The sequence below is a fragment of the Aulonocara sp. 'chitande type north' Nkhata Bay genome, linkage group LG7 (assembly GCF_057382095.1).
Source record: "Aulonocara sp. 'chitande type north' Nkhata Bay isolate Kocher_YH1m ecotype deep benthic linkage group LG7, A_spYH_male_GT1.1, whole genome shotgun sequence".
Classification (NCBI taxonomy): Eukaryota; Metazoa; Chordata; class Actinopteri; order Cichliformes; family Cichlidae; genus Aulonocara; species Aulonocara sp. 'chitande type north' Nkhata Bay.
Window position 1 is genome coordinate 70,052,036 of NC_141350.1, and position 16,325 is coordinate 70,068,360.

Sequence of the window (16,325 nt, forward strand, 5' to 3'; positions counted from 1 at the left end):
TTATGTCAATTTGAGTTACCTCGGCAGATGTCTGCTGCACCCTCTCCTCCAGGCTTCCAGGGGGAGTCGTTGTGAAAATCCTGACATCTCTCACAGTTTTCTCCAGCTGTATTGTGCTTACAAACACATTGTCTGTGAACCTGAAATCAGAAAATATCTTTACCTGCTGAGCTCAACTGCAGTTTCAGGTGTAGTGTGATGTCGAGGGGAAAATGATGCATACACACATTTGATTAAAAATGTGCAGAGGTTATATTAGGACTCCATCTATTTTCCCCTGCTGGCCAGAACACCAGTTTTACCCAAAGACCACTGATTTGTGGATAGCAGAGGTCACACATGCATGATGACTTTTTCTAATTCTTAAGCCACAGCTGCCCAAATACATATAATCTTTTCTCTCAATTTTTGCCTTCATCTTTAATTTCTTTTTACTGACTTTCAAGTTCTTGATTCGCCTTTCAAAGCTGTTTGTTAAAAACAAAAAACCCAGCACGTTAACATTGATTAAATCACAATACAATACAATTTTATTTATATAGCACATTTAAAACCAAAGTGCTTCACAATAATGCAATAAGTCATTGTTATAAAATATTAACAAAGTACAAAAACAAGTACTAGTACTAATCCTAACAGATGGGAAGCACTAATCACTTTAAATAATCAAGTTAATCACTGAAGGACGAATAATTTCAGACCGGCTCTACTCCATACCATGCCAGGCTGGGTGAAAACGTCCCTGTGGACTCCAGCCATGGGCACACACTGGCTGGCGTGTCCGTTACAGAAACAGCTTCCTTGAACCACCATGTTGTAAACAGAATAGTAATATTTGTCCTGAGGGTTCCTGCGTTTTCGACTCAGCAGTGTGTCACCAAGTGTGAAAAGACGTGTGAAGTTCACCCGAATGTTTGTCACGGTGGTCAGATCTGAGGATGATGATCAGAACAATATTCAGTTTTACACGTTTCCCCTATTCCCATTAAAATGTTCCATTTGACAGACACATTAAAAGTGTCAGGGCTGCTGAGCGCCATTTGTTAGGGTCTATCTTCAGTCTGTCGCTGGGAAGTTTTTCCCAATGATGAATATGCAGAGAACATAATTGGAGATACATTTTCTGAATTTCAGGAGGGGGACTACGCCTCTAAACACGCCCCTTCCAGCTCTTATCTATATATAACCATTTATATATATATATATATTTATATATATATATATACATTTCTACAAGCTCTTTTGTCTCGTTTTCGTGCACCACTCTCCCTCTCCTTTTTCAAGTCTTTCACTTCTTCACTTCACATTAGTACATGAGGGATCTGCCAGGCCTAGGAGACGCCTCCAGTTCAACTCCAAACTGCAGTTCAATTCATGTTTAAGCCATTCACTATTATCTATTCAAAAAAAGCTGTTAAACCTCAAATAACGACGTGGGCCCAGCTAGTGAATGATACATTTATTGGAGGCTCATTAGACATCTATTGTACCTCTTGTTAAAGAGCGTAAACCCCTGAGGCAAAAAAATGGGTGAAAGACTAAAACCTGCAGTTCCTCTAATGTTCGCAGCACATTGGTCCCCTTAGGCTATGTTCACACTGCAGGTCTTAATGCTTAATTCCGATTTTTTGATCAAATCAGATTTTTTTGGTCTGCTCGTTCACACTACAAATAAAATGTGACAGCAAACACGCTCTAGTGTGAACCCTCAAAGCGGCCCGCATGCGCAAAGAGATGTCACACACAACGCGCTCCGTTTAGACCCAGAGAAAGCAATATTGTTTGACTGATGGACCTTAATATAAAGACTTGTTTCAGACCTTATGTTTCCCAATTTTGCTTTAAGTTATAAAGTTATTTTGTTATTTACATATGGCCTAGTAATTATCCTTATTGCTGTTTTAGAGAGGAGCGGTGCTTTAAAGGATAGCTGCAGATTTCTGTCAGAATCTGCAGATTATACAGTACAAATAAAATGTTCACGTTTCTCCAACGTTGTCTTCCCAACAGTTTTACTAACATCTACACTTGCTGGCCAGGAAGTGTTCACGATGTCTTCTCGTGCACTTCTCCGGTGCTAATAATTGGCATCTGTCCTGTGTCAGTGATGTAAAAGACGGATTTAATGCGACATGATCATTCAAACTGCAGTCGCTTTCTAAAACATCATATATGTATCAGATTCAGCACCACATACGAAAGTGACCCAGATCGGATCTGTTCACACTGTCATACCATGATCGGATATGGGTCGCATAGGGTCAAAAAGGTCAGATTTGATGCACTTTCGCCTGCAGTGTGAATGTAGCCTTAGACTCCCATGTTAAAACGTTATAAAAGAAATAAGCCTGACCCCCCCCGCAGTTTGCCCCAGGGCAACTATGGTTTGCCTCCACCAGTGTGTGAATGTGAGAGTGAATGTATAGTGGAATTGTAAAGCACTTTGAGTGTCTAGAAAAGCGCTATATAAATGCAATCCATTATTATTATTATTACATATAAACACAGTGACAGCTATTTAGGAAAACCTCACCGTGGATGTTCGGTGCATGAGGGTTTTCTGTTTTAAAGACAGGATCAAGAGCTTTCAGGACCACCTAGAGGACAAATATAAGAAATACAAACATATTTACTTACACAGAACCAGTATAAAAAAGCATCATTAATGCTTTGCTGTTATATTACTTCATCATTTTATCATTCCTGTGAATTAGTTTCAGTTTTGTCTCAATGAATTCTTATGACAAAGTCCAGAATGACTGAAGCCCAGGGGAGCTATAGAAAAAAGCTCATGTTCACACTGGCTGTAGTTACAATTGTTACCTCTCCAACTAAGGATGGTTCTGATCCAGAGTATCTGCTGTCACAGACAACATCATCGATGCTCCTGGTGGGCGCAGTCGACACTGAAGGGAAATGAAGAGAACAGTCTTCTGCAAAGTAACGGACAACTGTCCAACTTCGCCCAAAATCCCTTGATCGTTCCACCAACATGGCTGCTGGCCGAAAACTCTGCACAGAGCAGATTAGCATTATTTTAATGTTTGATTAGGCAAATGTTAAAGGTGTAGGCTCTTTTCTATTCATACGACTTTTTGACTAACATTAAGTTAATTCCCTAAAAACATTAAATTCAGTACGCTTTAGAGGTATACCTTGAACCTGAGGACCAGGTGACTGAACTGGAACATAGTCTCCAGATTTAACTGGATGCTGACATTATGAACTCCTGCACAGAAGGCAAACACAGAGCAGACTTACAGTGTTGCAGATTATTTGTGATAGCATATTTTAACTGTAACGTTCCACATACAGTAAGTCGTGTTTCTTTGTCACACACAGAGCAGTAGGGGTAGAGTTGCACAGCTAAGTGCTTTCTCTTACCCAAACACATTCTGCCACCTAAACAAAATGTTTTTTGTAACTAATATATTGATTTCACATAGTTTTCCTTCTCCCTCTGATTGGACAGTTTGTTGTTGCAGAAATACTCAAACTTACCAGTCTCCGACTGCCACCACTTCAGCTTTCTCTCGAGGTCAAAATTTGTGATGACATTCTCAATACGATGGCTGTTTGGGCTGTTGTAGCGATGATATGGTAGCCGAGAGTCACATGTGAAACATTTCTGCCCCTCCTATGAATAAACATAAACCAGCCTGATCAATGATTACCTCTGGGTTTATAATACTACAAGTAAACTACATGAAATATCATTACTTTAGTAGTAATGATATTTCATGTAGTTTATTGTAGTTAATTTCATTTATTAAGTATTTCAATCACCATAAAGGAGGTAATGCTTATTTCTTCATTATACCAACGCCTACAAATCATGGAACAGGCTATTAGCCCAGGCAAAAATAGCATCTTCCATGATATAACAAATTTATTTTGTTATTGATCAATGTAGAAGACAGAGTCATGCTTTAAGCTGTGCTTGAAGAGCCTGAACATACAATTTAAAACTGGATCATTGCCAAGTTGTCTGTTATTTTTACTTGTTCATCCTTTGAGCCTTTTCATGCTCGGGTGATTCACCAGTCAGAAGAACTTTGAATGCTGGAGAAATAATGCAAAGATTGACGATACATCAGAAGGAAAAGAAAATAAAGAGAAAAGCATACACGACGGGAGAGGTGGAAATGATCCTCAGGGTGAAGAGAACAGCGTCAGATAATAAAGACACAGATCTGAACATGCTTCAGTATGAAGACCAGCCAGAAACATCAATCAAAGAGAAAATGAGTTCAGCTGTAGTTTATTCACACACAGGCTGACATATCTTGCTTCACTTAACACACACACACACACACACACACTTTGTGTGTATGAATTTTCTATTTGACCTCCAGATATCCGATGATGCAGTAATTTTGTGGTCCATCCAGACCACAAGTGGATGACGCTGAGAGCTGAGCAGCACGACCCACCAACAGGTCACCCAGCTGGGGGTTACAGGAGCTGATGGGGCATGGGTCCTGGAAGTCCTTGTAGTCCTGAAGGTGAACTGCTGGAAGGAAAGCTGCAGAGAGACAAACTGACCAAAGACATTTGAGGTATTGGACATTTCTTCCAGACTCGGGAAAGTAGGTCTTTTAACAGACATAAAAATAAAATAGTTGTCTGCAGTTTAAATATTTCAGCATATCGTTAAATCGATCCTTTTTTCCAAAGCGTCACAGTGAAGTGTTTTTTTTTCTAAATTATAGCTTTCTAGAAGGAGAAAGGTGTTCACATTTTTGTTTTTACAAGAGTTATGATGAGAACTAAAAATAAGTTTATATTTAATAGATTGGGAAGAAAAACACGTGACAACAAGAGGAAAACCTTCAACAAGTGATTGCATGTCTGCAAATCTTCAGCTAAAATACCTTGAACAGCACACCTGATCAACCTGACAACTGCTCCCTGCCCTGGCCATAACAACTTGGACTTTTCCTCAAAGAGGAGGTGCACCTGCAGGTGTTGGACATCACATCTCACAACATGAGAACTGCAATGTCACTTTCTTTACAGGAAGTTTTATTCATTGTTAGATTAAACATTGAATTCTAATGTTTTGTTATCCAGGTCATGGTAAAGAGTTTGAAAAGAAAGTGATTGGAATTGTCATGGTTTGCGTGAGTGCTGGGTTTTTTTCACAATCCTGGCATTTCCACCTCTGGGCAGAGCTGCCGCATCACTGCTGAAAGGCTGCACCTAAGCCGGCAGCCCAGATTGTCTGCTAGCCCTCATTAGTCGCGGTTATAGTTATTCCTAAATTTGACTTTCTTCTCACAGAAAATCTCCGGATGTTGCTGAGACTCACTGCCATAGCCTGCCTTGGTTCAATCGCTTCAACTCGCAGTTTCTCCAACTATGCTCACCTGCCTTGCTCCCCACCCAGCACTCTGACTTTAACAGATCACTCATTGGATTACCTTTGCACCTCACCCTGACCACCTACCCTTCTATGCTTCACCTGCGCCTGTGAAAAGACTTTGCAATTCACAACTTACACCTTGGATCAGCATCTGAAACCCATTCTAACACCTGTTTCCCTCATTTCAGTGAGTGAGAATACCACCACACCCTTTCCCTCTGTCCCACACCCCAGGGGTCCTGCACTGGAAGTGTCCAACTGTTTGCCATCTATAATCCAGTTTTGAGATCCTTCCCAGGCCCTCTTTTGGGATCACTCCTACTAGGGTTTAAATACCCAGGGCTCTCCACCATTTCATTTTATAACTGGAGACGCTTCTTGGATGCGAGGTGAACTGTCTTCAGGAAACTTAAAGAAGTCCAGGTGCTTTGTTTCCAAGCTCTAGTGATTTTAATGGTCCTTCCTTCACTGAGTGAAAGTTCAGAAAACATATGGCAGTGATTAGAAACTGAACTTACCGATGAAAAAGTGAAAGATCATGTTGTGCTGAGGCTGGTCAGGTAGATTCCACAGATCTCTAGCAAATTCTTCTTACTCTGAGCACAAAAACATGTAAACATCTTCATCACATTTATTGCTAAATTACTCATTTCGTGATTGCTAATCTAAGGTCAGTTTTATCTGCATAAACAATAAAATGTATATTTAACAAAACCAAACACATTTAAGGGAAACAAACAAAAATCACACCAATAATTTTTCATGTTCTTATCAATAAACAGTTCAATTCTGTTTTATTGATAGAGCAGTTCACAACAATAATCACTTCTGAATTGACTCTTATCCAGCCTCTTAACATTTCATTTGCTGTTGGCTGCTCTGTTAACTGAGTCTCTATCTTTACACTGTGGAGTCCCCTGGAAAAGTTGAAACAGATATTGTATTTTAATTGTGTTATGAGACAAACAATTCTAGTAAGCACATGACAAATATGTCATCATTAATGTCACCATATATGACAAAATAAAGAAAAAGTGATTTGTAAATAAGATAGTAATCTCATGTACTATAACTAGAAAATGGTTATGAAAAATCTGCTAACCTTCGATTAAATACTAGTTCTTTCTTTTTTTTCAAACTGAATAAAAGAAAGTGGGGTATTGGTTGAATATAATATGCCTCCTCCCATTTAAATAAAAGAGCCTGACAGAGCAGTATGTTTTCACAGAGCAATCAAATGCAACCCCCTGAGGGGACTGATGCACTTTCACAGGAATGAAAGGAAAATGAAGTTTTGCTGAACATTTCAACACCTTCCATGCGTTTAAGCCAGTTTTATTGCACAAGTTCTTTATGGAGAGGCAAGTTATCATTTTGTGTTGTTTCTAAGTTAGCTTTATTGTCCCCTGCAGGGAAAGTGCTATGGGAAACAGAAGTGGATAGGTATGTTGGATCAGTATGTTCACAACATAGTAAATATAAACAGATTTCCAACTTGTTTTTCGAAACAGTTGGAACACTGTAAAGGTTAAAAAGGTAGGTAAAAAATTAATAACAAAAACAATTTTCCCAGGAAAAGGCATAATCCAGATGGGAGCTAGTGTTTCTCATCATTCAAACTTCTCCGTGATTTACATGTAAAACACTGACTTAATCGTGTTAGTGATGTGCAAAAACAAAGCTTTCTCTGGACTCCTTAGAATGCCTAACACGAAAAATACAAATACTCTAAATATTCATGCTCACAAATTTTGCACAAGTTAAATAGGATTTGCAAATTACATTTCAAGATGTGCGTGTGTGTGTGTGTGTGTGTAATGGAATGAAGTACTGAATATTTATCATGCTCCTGGGAATATTGTTTATAGGTATGAACTTAAAGTGATAAATATCTTGATGTGATCTGTCACACATCCTTACAGCCACAATCGATTAGAATGGTCTGACAGGACCTTGAACATATTTAAAAAGTACAATTGTCGAATGACAAAAACTGTCAAAAACTTGGTGGTAACATTTATATGTACACTGAAAATACCCACCAACCTTTAATTTCTACTTTAGAATAGTGAAACGATAAAACAAATTCATAGGTTCACAATTTAACACACCAACTATTAATTACCAATTATATCTACAACCCCAAATACATTTCAGTGCAGAGCAATTAACGCTTCACAAAATACTGTTTGCAGGCTTACAGTTCTATGAAATGCGAATTATTCCAGTTAAATTGAACAAATCAGCTGATCATATGAGGTACAAAGCTGCCTGACTTTTCTAACAGCAGGTCCAGTTTTGACTTAAAAGATAGTTGATAGACTTAATTAGAGTAAATATGGAACATACCTACTTCTGCCTCCATCGCAAAAGAAAGAACACATCTGGGCAAGTAACAGCACACCTGAGACATATGCAGCCTCAGGCTGTACTTATCAGTGTGAGAGATAAAAAAAAAAGGCAAAGAGAGAAAGTGAGAAAGTCGGTGTGTGTAAGAGAGAATATTGCACAGGCATAACTCCCATAGGAGAGGGATTGGGAGGGTTTTTTATCTTCGCATTTGTCATGTTGTACCAGAACAGAGCAGGTAAAATAAAATCAAATTCAAATTTTATTTGTCAGTTACACAATCATACACAGCAAGACATGCAGTGAAGTGCTTATTAGTGTGCAATTCCAGACCAGTATAAATACAACTAGAGAGGGAAAATTTCAGAAGAAATTTTAAATGTGCCTATGCTGCTGCCAATGAGTGTAGTTTACCATTCATACGACTACAGGGAGCAAAGAGGCACAGAAAAGAAGACCAGACACCAGCGAGGGAGGATAAGAAGGACAGACGCAACAACATTGCCATCCCCTATGTAGCTGGTGTATCAGAAAAACTCAGGAGAGTTTTCTCCAAGCATGACATCCCGGTGCATTTCAGACCCAGCAACACACTCAGACAAAAACTGGTTCACCCGAAAGATAAAACGCCAAAACACAGACTTAACAATGTGGTGTATGCTGTACAGTGCAGCGAGGAATGCCCAGACCTCTACATTGGAGAGACCAAACAGCCACTTCACAAGCGCATGGCACAACACAGAAGAGCCACCTCCACAGGACAAGACTCAGCAGTCCATCTGCATCTTAAGGATAAAGGACACTCTTTCGAGGATGCCAATGTTCACATTTTGGACAGAGAGGACAGATGGTTTGAAAGAGGAGTGAAAGAAGCATCTATGTCCACTGTGAGCGACCATCTTTGAACAGAGGCGGCGGTTTACAACACCAACTCTCTGCCATCTATAATCCAGTTTTGAGATCCCTCCCAGACGCCTTAACGCCCACTCACATCCTGGGCCATCTGACCTCAGGAATTCGCATGATAAGGTGGGGCCAGGTTTCACAATGAACCCACCCGAAACTCTGGCTGATTGGGTCCCACACCCAGTTTCACACCTTGGCTCAGGCGATTAGAGGATCATCAGGGGGTCCTTTTGTCCCTCTGTGGGGGGTCACTCCCACTAGGTTTATATAGGGCTTTGGAGTTGACGTCACACCGCAATGCATTGTGGGAGCGCAGCGCCAATCTACGAATTAAAACAAACACACTGTGTTGGAACCACGACTACAAGAAAGATGCTTAAAAGCAGCTCAAAAGAGAATGAACTGTATAGAGACCGATTGCGTCCAGAGGCGAAGCAGCTGTACTTGCAGAAAATAGCGTGCATTGGAAATGTGGACCCGTATGAAATACGGCCGTGGAGTAGAAACCCCGAACACCTAGCGCTATTTTGTACCTTGTCTGTGGAGTCAGCGCGTACAAGTCGTCATTCAAACAAAGGTAAGTCAGCTCGAGTACTGCGAGTGAAATGCGTTTGATTTCCCTGCAAACATTCACATTAGTGCAGCATAAATTCATTCATGAGGGGAAATTACAGTGAGAACATGTGGAGGCTGTTAGAGGGATAACAGTGAGTTCAGTGCATTGATGTGACATTGTCCTGAAGGATTTAGTTATTCTTTATGGTTAAAGAAATTGCACTAATTTATTCATATTTATTATAAATAATCCTAATTACACATTTTGCTTACATGTTTGTATCCTGTGTCACTAAAAATACATTTTATTTTAGTTTTATACATTGATTAATGACCTGCAGAATCTCCTTATCATATTAAGTGATTCATAATTGTCACTTTATGCTTTCTCCATCTCTACAGTGATGACATCCTTGCATTACATACTTTAGGTTCATTTTCTGCAGGCAGGTTTCTGACAGAACAGGCAGATTTACACTATAACATGCAGCGTTCTATAGATGGACACATAAAGAAATGAAAAATTACATGTGCTAACTTTCTAGACACTTTGTTACATTTATGATAAAGTAGATTAAACACATTTGTGTCGGCCTTGGCTCATAGTTCTTGTCTTTAAATGAACTTTGTCTGTGTGTGTTTCAGGTGCTGCACTCTAAGACTGAATGAACCAGCATTGCAGCCATGGGTCACTGTGAGCATCACAGGGAAGGTTGAAGTCGCCCACTGCACCTGTATGGCCGGAGTCGCAGAGACCTGCAGCCACGTCACTGCTCTTCTGTTTAAAGTAGAAGCAACAGTGTTGATCCGTGGCAAAAGGACTGTTACAGATGAACCTGCATACTGGGTTTTGCTGGGTAATGTGACCAAGATACAGCCAGAGCTGCCCAAAAAAAGGCTCTTGATCAAAACATAAACAGACCATCTGTAGTGACAGGTAAAAGGAGCCGTCCTCAAAAAAGAAAACCCCCACCTGCTACTGTGGAGTCTAGATGTATGCTTGTAGTGCACTGCCGTGTAAATAATTTGCATTAACTGAATATGTACTGACTGAGTCCCACTGTTCAAAAGTTGAATAAAGAAACAAACTAAATTTTGCCTCTTTTTTTATTTTATTAAAACCACTTTATAGAACATCACATCAGTAACAGTGTAAAATAATTAAACTATTAAACTATCTTGTTCAGAGAGGGAGGAGGAACGTCCCCCGAAATATTTTTTAAATGGTGCACTGTCTTAATGAGTTTATGAATGATGTGAACCTTTGCTGAGAAGTCAGGATCATCTGACTGTATTTTCTTCTGTGGAGGTGCGGCCCGGTCCGTGTGTGAATAAAGATCAGCAGGTGAATTTATTAAAGTGTGAGTTCAGGTGAAATCAGAGAGGTGTGTGTTAAAGAGTGTGTAACTGCCCACTGTGACGTCACATCCACAGTGTGTCATCAGTGTTTGTGGTCACAGTGTTTCTGTTTTCATATTCAGGTTCTCGTTTAAAGTCTCTGTCGTTCACACGTTACTGTTAAATGTTTGAATCTGAGTGTGTGCCTGTGTAACAGCGCCCTCTAGTGGACGAGCTGGCCTCCTGCACTATGAGCTCTCCAGACAGGAATGAGCTTTGAGCAGCTCTATGTAACCCTGGTAAACATAGCTGTCAATAAATAAAGCCTGCTAGTAAAAACAGTCATAAGAAATAGATTACAGGTGATAAATAATCAATAAATAGATCATAATGGTTAAAAAACTAATTAAAAAACATCAACAATGATGCAATTCATGATATAGTGTTTCATTTGTGTTTAAAAACATGTGAAAGGTTAAACTTGCTGCTTCACTGTTTTCGTGTTAATTCAGGTAAAATGGGTAAAATATGTGTTCAGACTCTTATTACAACTATAATAAGAACATAACTGAACGGGACTTGGTGAGTAGTGTTAGTGAGATGAAGCTTCGTGATGAACTGAAGCTTCTATCCAACTGGTCGATTTATGGTTTGAAGCATTGTGATGATTCATTTGCTCTACTGCGCCATCAAGTGGACGATTCTAGTGAAACAGGCTCTGTGATTATAATGATGTGATGTGTAAACCTCTAAACTGAATATATACATTCTTTTCATGGTTATTTATCCCGAATATTTTCTCAGTGTGTCTGATACAAAAGAGAAAGTGGAAACTTTTGATATGATTGTGTAACTGTTAGGGCTCGGTATCGTCACTGATTTCTAGAATCGATTCCACGATTGGATTCTGATCATGCATCACTACATATCCATATTTTTATATCTATAAAAAGAAAGCTGACACTTGCCAGACTTTATCTAAGGTGTAAACATCACAGCAGAGGCCTTTGTGTCAAAGTAGCTGAGGATAAAACAGAGAAACATGAAGGTGATTTTCCTGCCCTGGATTTTATAAAAATATTCTGCAGTACATCAAAAACGAAATAAAACCATGAATCAACATCTGAACATTACCTGATGCTGCTGAAGTGAAACAAGGTTACAGAGGTTGGATTAGAGACACAGCAAAAGTTTCTAATTTTTAAAAAGTTTAAATATGTTCAGTATTTAACAGCAGAAATTAGGCTTTCTTTTTGGAAGTAAGTGAAAGGAAACAAACAGCGTCCGACAGGCTGTAAACAGTGGTAGACTTGTGTGTAACAAGCAAGCGAATAATGCAGAAAACAGATTTTTAGACGGGATACAGAGAGAGAGAGTGTTATGATCCAAGCAGCCAGGAACACAGGCACAAATGTAATCTTCAAAAAAATGGGTTTTATTATACGCCCAAAAAGGACAACATGATTACAAAAATTCAAAATAACAAAAAATAAAGTTTTTAGGAACCAAGTGGGCCCATAAAAGAGGTTAACTTAACAGAATGCTACTCAAAAGTCACTTAACAAAAACATAACTCAACAAACTGACCTGCCCAAATGAGAAACAGCTCCAGTTATATAGCAAATGAATAAACCATTATATACACCAAAGGTGAAAACTAAAGAGATAACAGCTAACCATCATTCAAGAAGAACCCCATTCCCCCTGCATGATCACAATAGATGGTCTAGTCCACTTTATTGGCTTCTGCATTTAAACCAGCTCCACCCTCAGCCTCCTCTTTCAGCCAAACCAGGAAGGACTGGAGCGGAGGTCAGGTAACTCCGAAAGAGCAGAAATATAATCAATATAACATACCAAGCAATGCAAAGCAAAGTCTATGCCACCATTTGGGCTATAGCTTAGTGCTGTCATGCATTACAGGTAAACTCAAAATATCAAATTAGTTAACTTATGATCACAGAAGCTTTAGAGCATAACGTAAACATAAGACAAAAGACCAAATGAATATTACCAAGCATCTCAGTTGTGTGGTTGCATGCATCCATCACAGAGAGAGAGAGAGAGCGAGAGAGCTGTGCATGAAGTGTGATTTTTACCGCGCTCGAAGCGAAACAGCAAAAGTCAGAGTGAATCCATGACGATGTTTATGTGAAGCGTAGTTTGGATCTTCTTTTGCTGCTGCTTCATGTTGTGTTGGGCTCTTGAATAAAACTCCTGCTCAAGTGATAACGTGGAGCAACAACAATCTTTAATGCAGTTTTTCTCGTGGCTGTTCACGTGCCAACCCATTTCCTGTTTGTGGGTAAGTACTGCCGCCTAGTGGCGCATGCATGTACATCCATATAGATTACACCACAGTTCAGTCAATATTGTTTGGACAGAGATAAAAGCTGCAGCTTCAGAATCAGTGCAAAAAGGGCGTAAACACAAAACGCGGACCGGCCGACCGATCAGAATCAGCGAGCTGTCGGCTTTCAGCCACGACCGTGTCCGTGCTGTCGGGTGAGAAAGCCACATCTCACTGATCCTGATCCGTGATCCATAAACGCTTTGTGTTTATGTCTTTGTGCACTGTAAAATGTAATTCTAGATGTTTGTTATTTCAACATATTGTTCTATATCAGTTTGACGATAGATGACTGAAGTTGTTGTTATAACATAGAATTACAAGTTAAAATTGCCTTTTATATCGAAAAATTTTAGAAAAAGTAGTACTAGAACAACTTAACTATTTCCTGGATAAAAATGCTGTTATGGACACTTTCCAGTCTGGTTTTCATAAATTGCATTCCACTGAAACGGCCTTACTTAGAGTATCCAGTGATATGTTGATGGCAGCAGACTCTGGAGAGCACACTGTGCTGGTCCTGCTGGATCTCAGCTCTGCTTTTGACACTGTAGATCACAGCATCATGATAAACAGACTCGAGAACTTGTTTGGGATTACTGGTGTTGTTTTAAAATGGTTTATATCATATCTGTCTGAGAGATCTTTTACTGTTTGCATGAATCATGTCACGTCAGAATCAACAGTTTTGCCGTGTGGGGTACCTCAGGGATCTGTCCTGGGTCCAATTCTCTTTTTACTTTATGTATCTCCCCTAGGCCAAATTATTAAGCGCTATAAATATATCTCCTATCATCTCTATGCTGACGACATCCAACTATACTGTTCCTTCAAAATGTCTGAGTTTTATAAATTGTCTAATTTAAGTAATTGCCTGACAGAAATCAACAAATGGTTATATGACAATTTTCTCCAACTAAACTCTGATAAAACAGAAACTCTAATTATTGCTCCAGACCACATGGTCCCAGAAATCAGACAGCATATCAGCTTCTTAGACCCTTCTGTAAAATCAAGCCTTAGAAACCTCGGTGTCATATTTGACATGTCGCTCGAGCAGCAGTCTAAGCAGCTGGTCTGAAACTGTTTTTATCATTTACGGAATATTTCTAAACTCAGACTAATCATATCAAAGCTTGAACTTGAGATGATTATTCATGCTTTTATTTCTTCTCGTTTAGACTATTGTAACGGCCTTTTTACTTGTTTAACAAATCGTCTTCAGACTGTGCAGAACGCTGCAGCACGTCTCTTAACAGGCACCAAGAGAAGATCGCATATCACTCCAGTCTTGGCCTCCCTGGGCTTTAAGGTCATTAGATCAGAGACTGCTGGTGGTACCACGCACTCATTTTAAAACTCGTGGTGATCGGGCCTTTCAGACGGCGGCACCACGGTTGTGGGATTCTCTCCCACTGTCTCTTCGCTGCACGGACTCCATTGATTCTTTTAAGAAACAGCTGAAGACATTTTTATTTAGAAAAGCATGGATGAATTTCTTCTTATGCTGTTTTTATAGTTTTATTGTTTTACATTGTTTTATTTACTGTTATATTGTTTTTATATTCCCATTTTCTGTGTTGTAAAGCACTTTGTGATCTTTATCTGTGAAAAGTTTACTTACTTACTTTAACCTTTGTACTGTTTTCTTCAGTTAATTTTGGAGTTACTACAAAGAGTGAAGATATAAGATGATCTGTCTGCTGTCACTGGGTGGTGCTGAGATCTGAATCTGAGGACGGCTCCTGAATCATCACAAACTGAAATATAAAGTTTATCTCAAATCTGAAATAGAGCTGATCCTTCTCCGTCCTCACACACTCGGGATCTGAAGTTGTTCAGTCCTACAGTTCTGCCGACAGTTGTTTATTTTTTATTTGTTTTAAAGGCCTTACTAACACATTTTCTAATATCATGTTTACCTTTGAGTTGGTGATGCTTTATAAATGGACATCTGCAAAGATGAGATGATGGAGCAGGTTTCAGTCGAGGTTCAGTCTGCTGCTGCATCCTGGTCACAACATACAGAGGTGTTATCAGCTCAGTATTGAACAAGAAATATTAATGTTTCAAATTATTTGTCCTAAAGGATGCAAGCTGTACAGAGTACTGCACATGTGACTTTGTGAACATAATTCATTAAAAATAATTTGGACAGTTTAACCTGAATATTTGTAACAAACTCAGTAAAAAAAAATAATAATAATAATCAGGGGAAAATGTAACATTTTAACTTAAGCTGCCAAGCGGAAGTAGTTGGTTTCAGTACATAAGTATCGGGCTTTGCTATTTAATCCGTAGCTATTGACTAATGAGGGGTTACTGAAGTGCCAGGTTTTTAAAAGTTGGCGTTAATGTCGTTCCACATGTGGAAAGCGACAGAAAACATGCAGCTGTTTGCTTCTGCGCAGAACTGATTATTAAATATGTGCAGAGTCCAGCCTGTTGCTCTTACAGTATAATACTCATAATAAAAGCACAGTAACCGTGGTTAGTCACTGAGCAGCCCGGTGCGTTTCTCTTGATTTCTTTAGTCAGGGTAAATTCATTCACCTGCACAGGTTAGCTAAACGAACTTTACAAAACAAGTTTCCCCGACAGCCGAGTGCTCACCTAACACACAAATCCTGATTTACAAGTAAAAAATATTTATGACCACAATTTGAGCCCATATACTCTCTCTACCAGAGGCGGAGCCAGACATTTGAAACACCCGGGGCTTAGCCCTATTCATGTGGGATGTATTTTTTTTTTTTTTGGGGGGGGGGGGTTAGAAATGACTGAAAGATTAATTGGCTGAGTTTTGAGTTTTGTTCAAAAAAGAATGACTTCATATAGGGGAAAATATATATCACATGTGCAGGACACCTTAAACTAGTTTTTTAATTAAGCAGCGAGGCAGAACAAAGTCAGGCTGTATCAAGACACGAGGACTAAACCCCGATTCAACCAGACCCAGAACTGATCCGGAATTAAAACAGGACTACAACAGTTCAAAATCAGGACTATATAGGATTTAACAAAGACAGAACCAGAATCAGAACTAGATGATAGCAGCACTAAAAATCATCATAGACCTGCACTACACTTGTTTTTTTAATTCTACCAAAGTCCACTATTTAGATTGAGAAAAGTTTATAATTATTCAGCCTTGTTGTGCAAACAAGCTGCAGAACTTAATAAATATATAATTTGAAAAATAACAAACCTAAAAAGAAACACTAGGTACGAGATACATGAGGACCTGTGATACGGTGATACTCTTGGTAAACAACCATTTGACTAACATGTGAGTCTCACCTGCTCTTGTTCATCTCTGTCCTCATTCTGCATCTCCCTCTCTCTCTCTCCCTCTCTGTTCCTCTCTCTCCCTCTTTGTGCTGACAATCATCAAATATACAGTTGAAATTATTATTGATTATTTAAGACCTTGAATGTGAGGAGCAGGATTTTGGATTCATG

General features: G+C 39.2%; 1 protein-coding gene across 4 annotated transcripts in view; it reads right to left on the reverse strand.

Moving 5' to 3' along the window:
• The window catches only part of lamb4 (laminin, beta 4), a 71,995-nt gene extending 64,214 nt beyond the window's left edge, over positions 1 to 7,781 (reverse strand). For all 4 annotated transcript variants that reach the window (XM_086302305.1, XM_086302307.1, XM_086302306.1 and 1 more), the window contains exons 1-9: positions 7,715 to 7,781; positions 5,884 to 5,961; positions 4,350 to 4,540; positions 3,502 to 3,637; positions 3,156 to 3,229; positions 2,824 to 3,012; positions 2,534 to 2,597; positions 718 to 932; positions 20 to 140 (exon numbers count right to left, since the gene is read on the reverse strand). In XM_086302305.1, coding sequence (XP_086158431.1) covers positions 20 to 140; positions 718 to 932; positions 2,534 to 2,597; positions 2,824 to 3,012; positions 3,156 to 3,229; positions 3,502 to 3,637; positions 4,350 to 4,540; positions 5,884 to 5,905 — 1,012 coding nt within the window. In that variant the 5' untranslated portion in view covers positions 5,906 to 5,961; positions 7,715 to 7,781. The remainder of the gene's footprint in view (positions 1 to 19; positions 141 to 717; positions 933 to 2,533; positions 2,598 to 2,823; positions 3,013 to 3,155; positions 3,230 to 3,501; positions 3,638 to 4,349; positions 4,541 to 5,883; positions 5,962 to 7,714) is intronic.
• Positions 7,782 to 16,325: the final 8,544 nt, after the last annotated feature.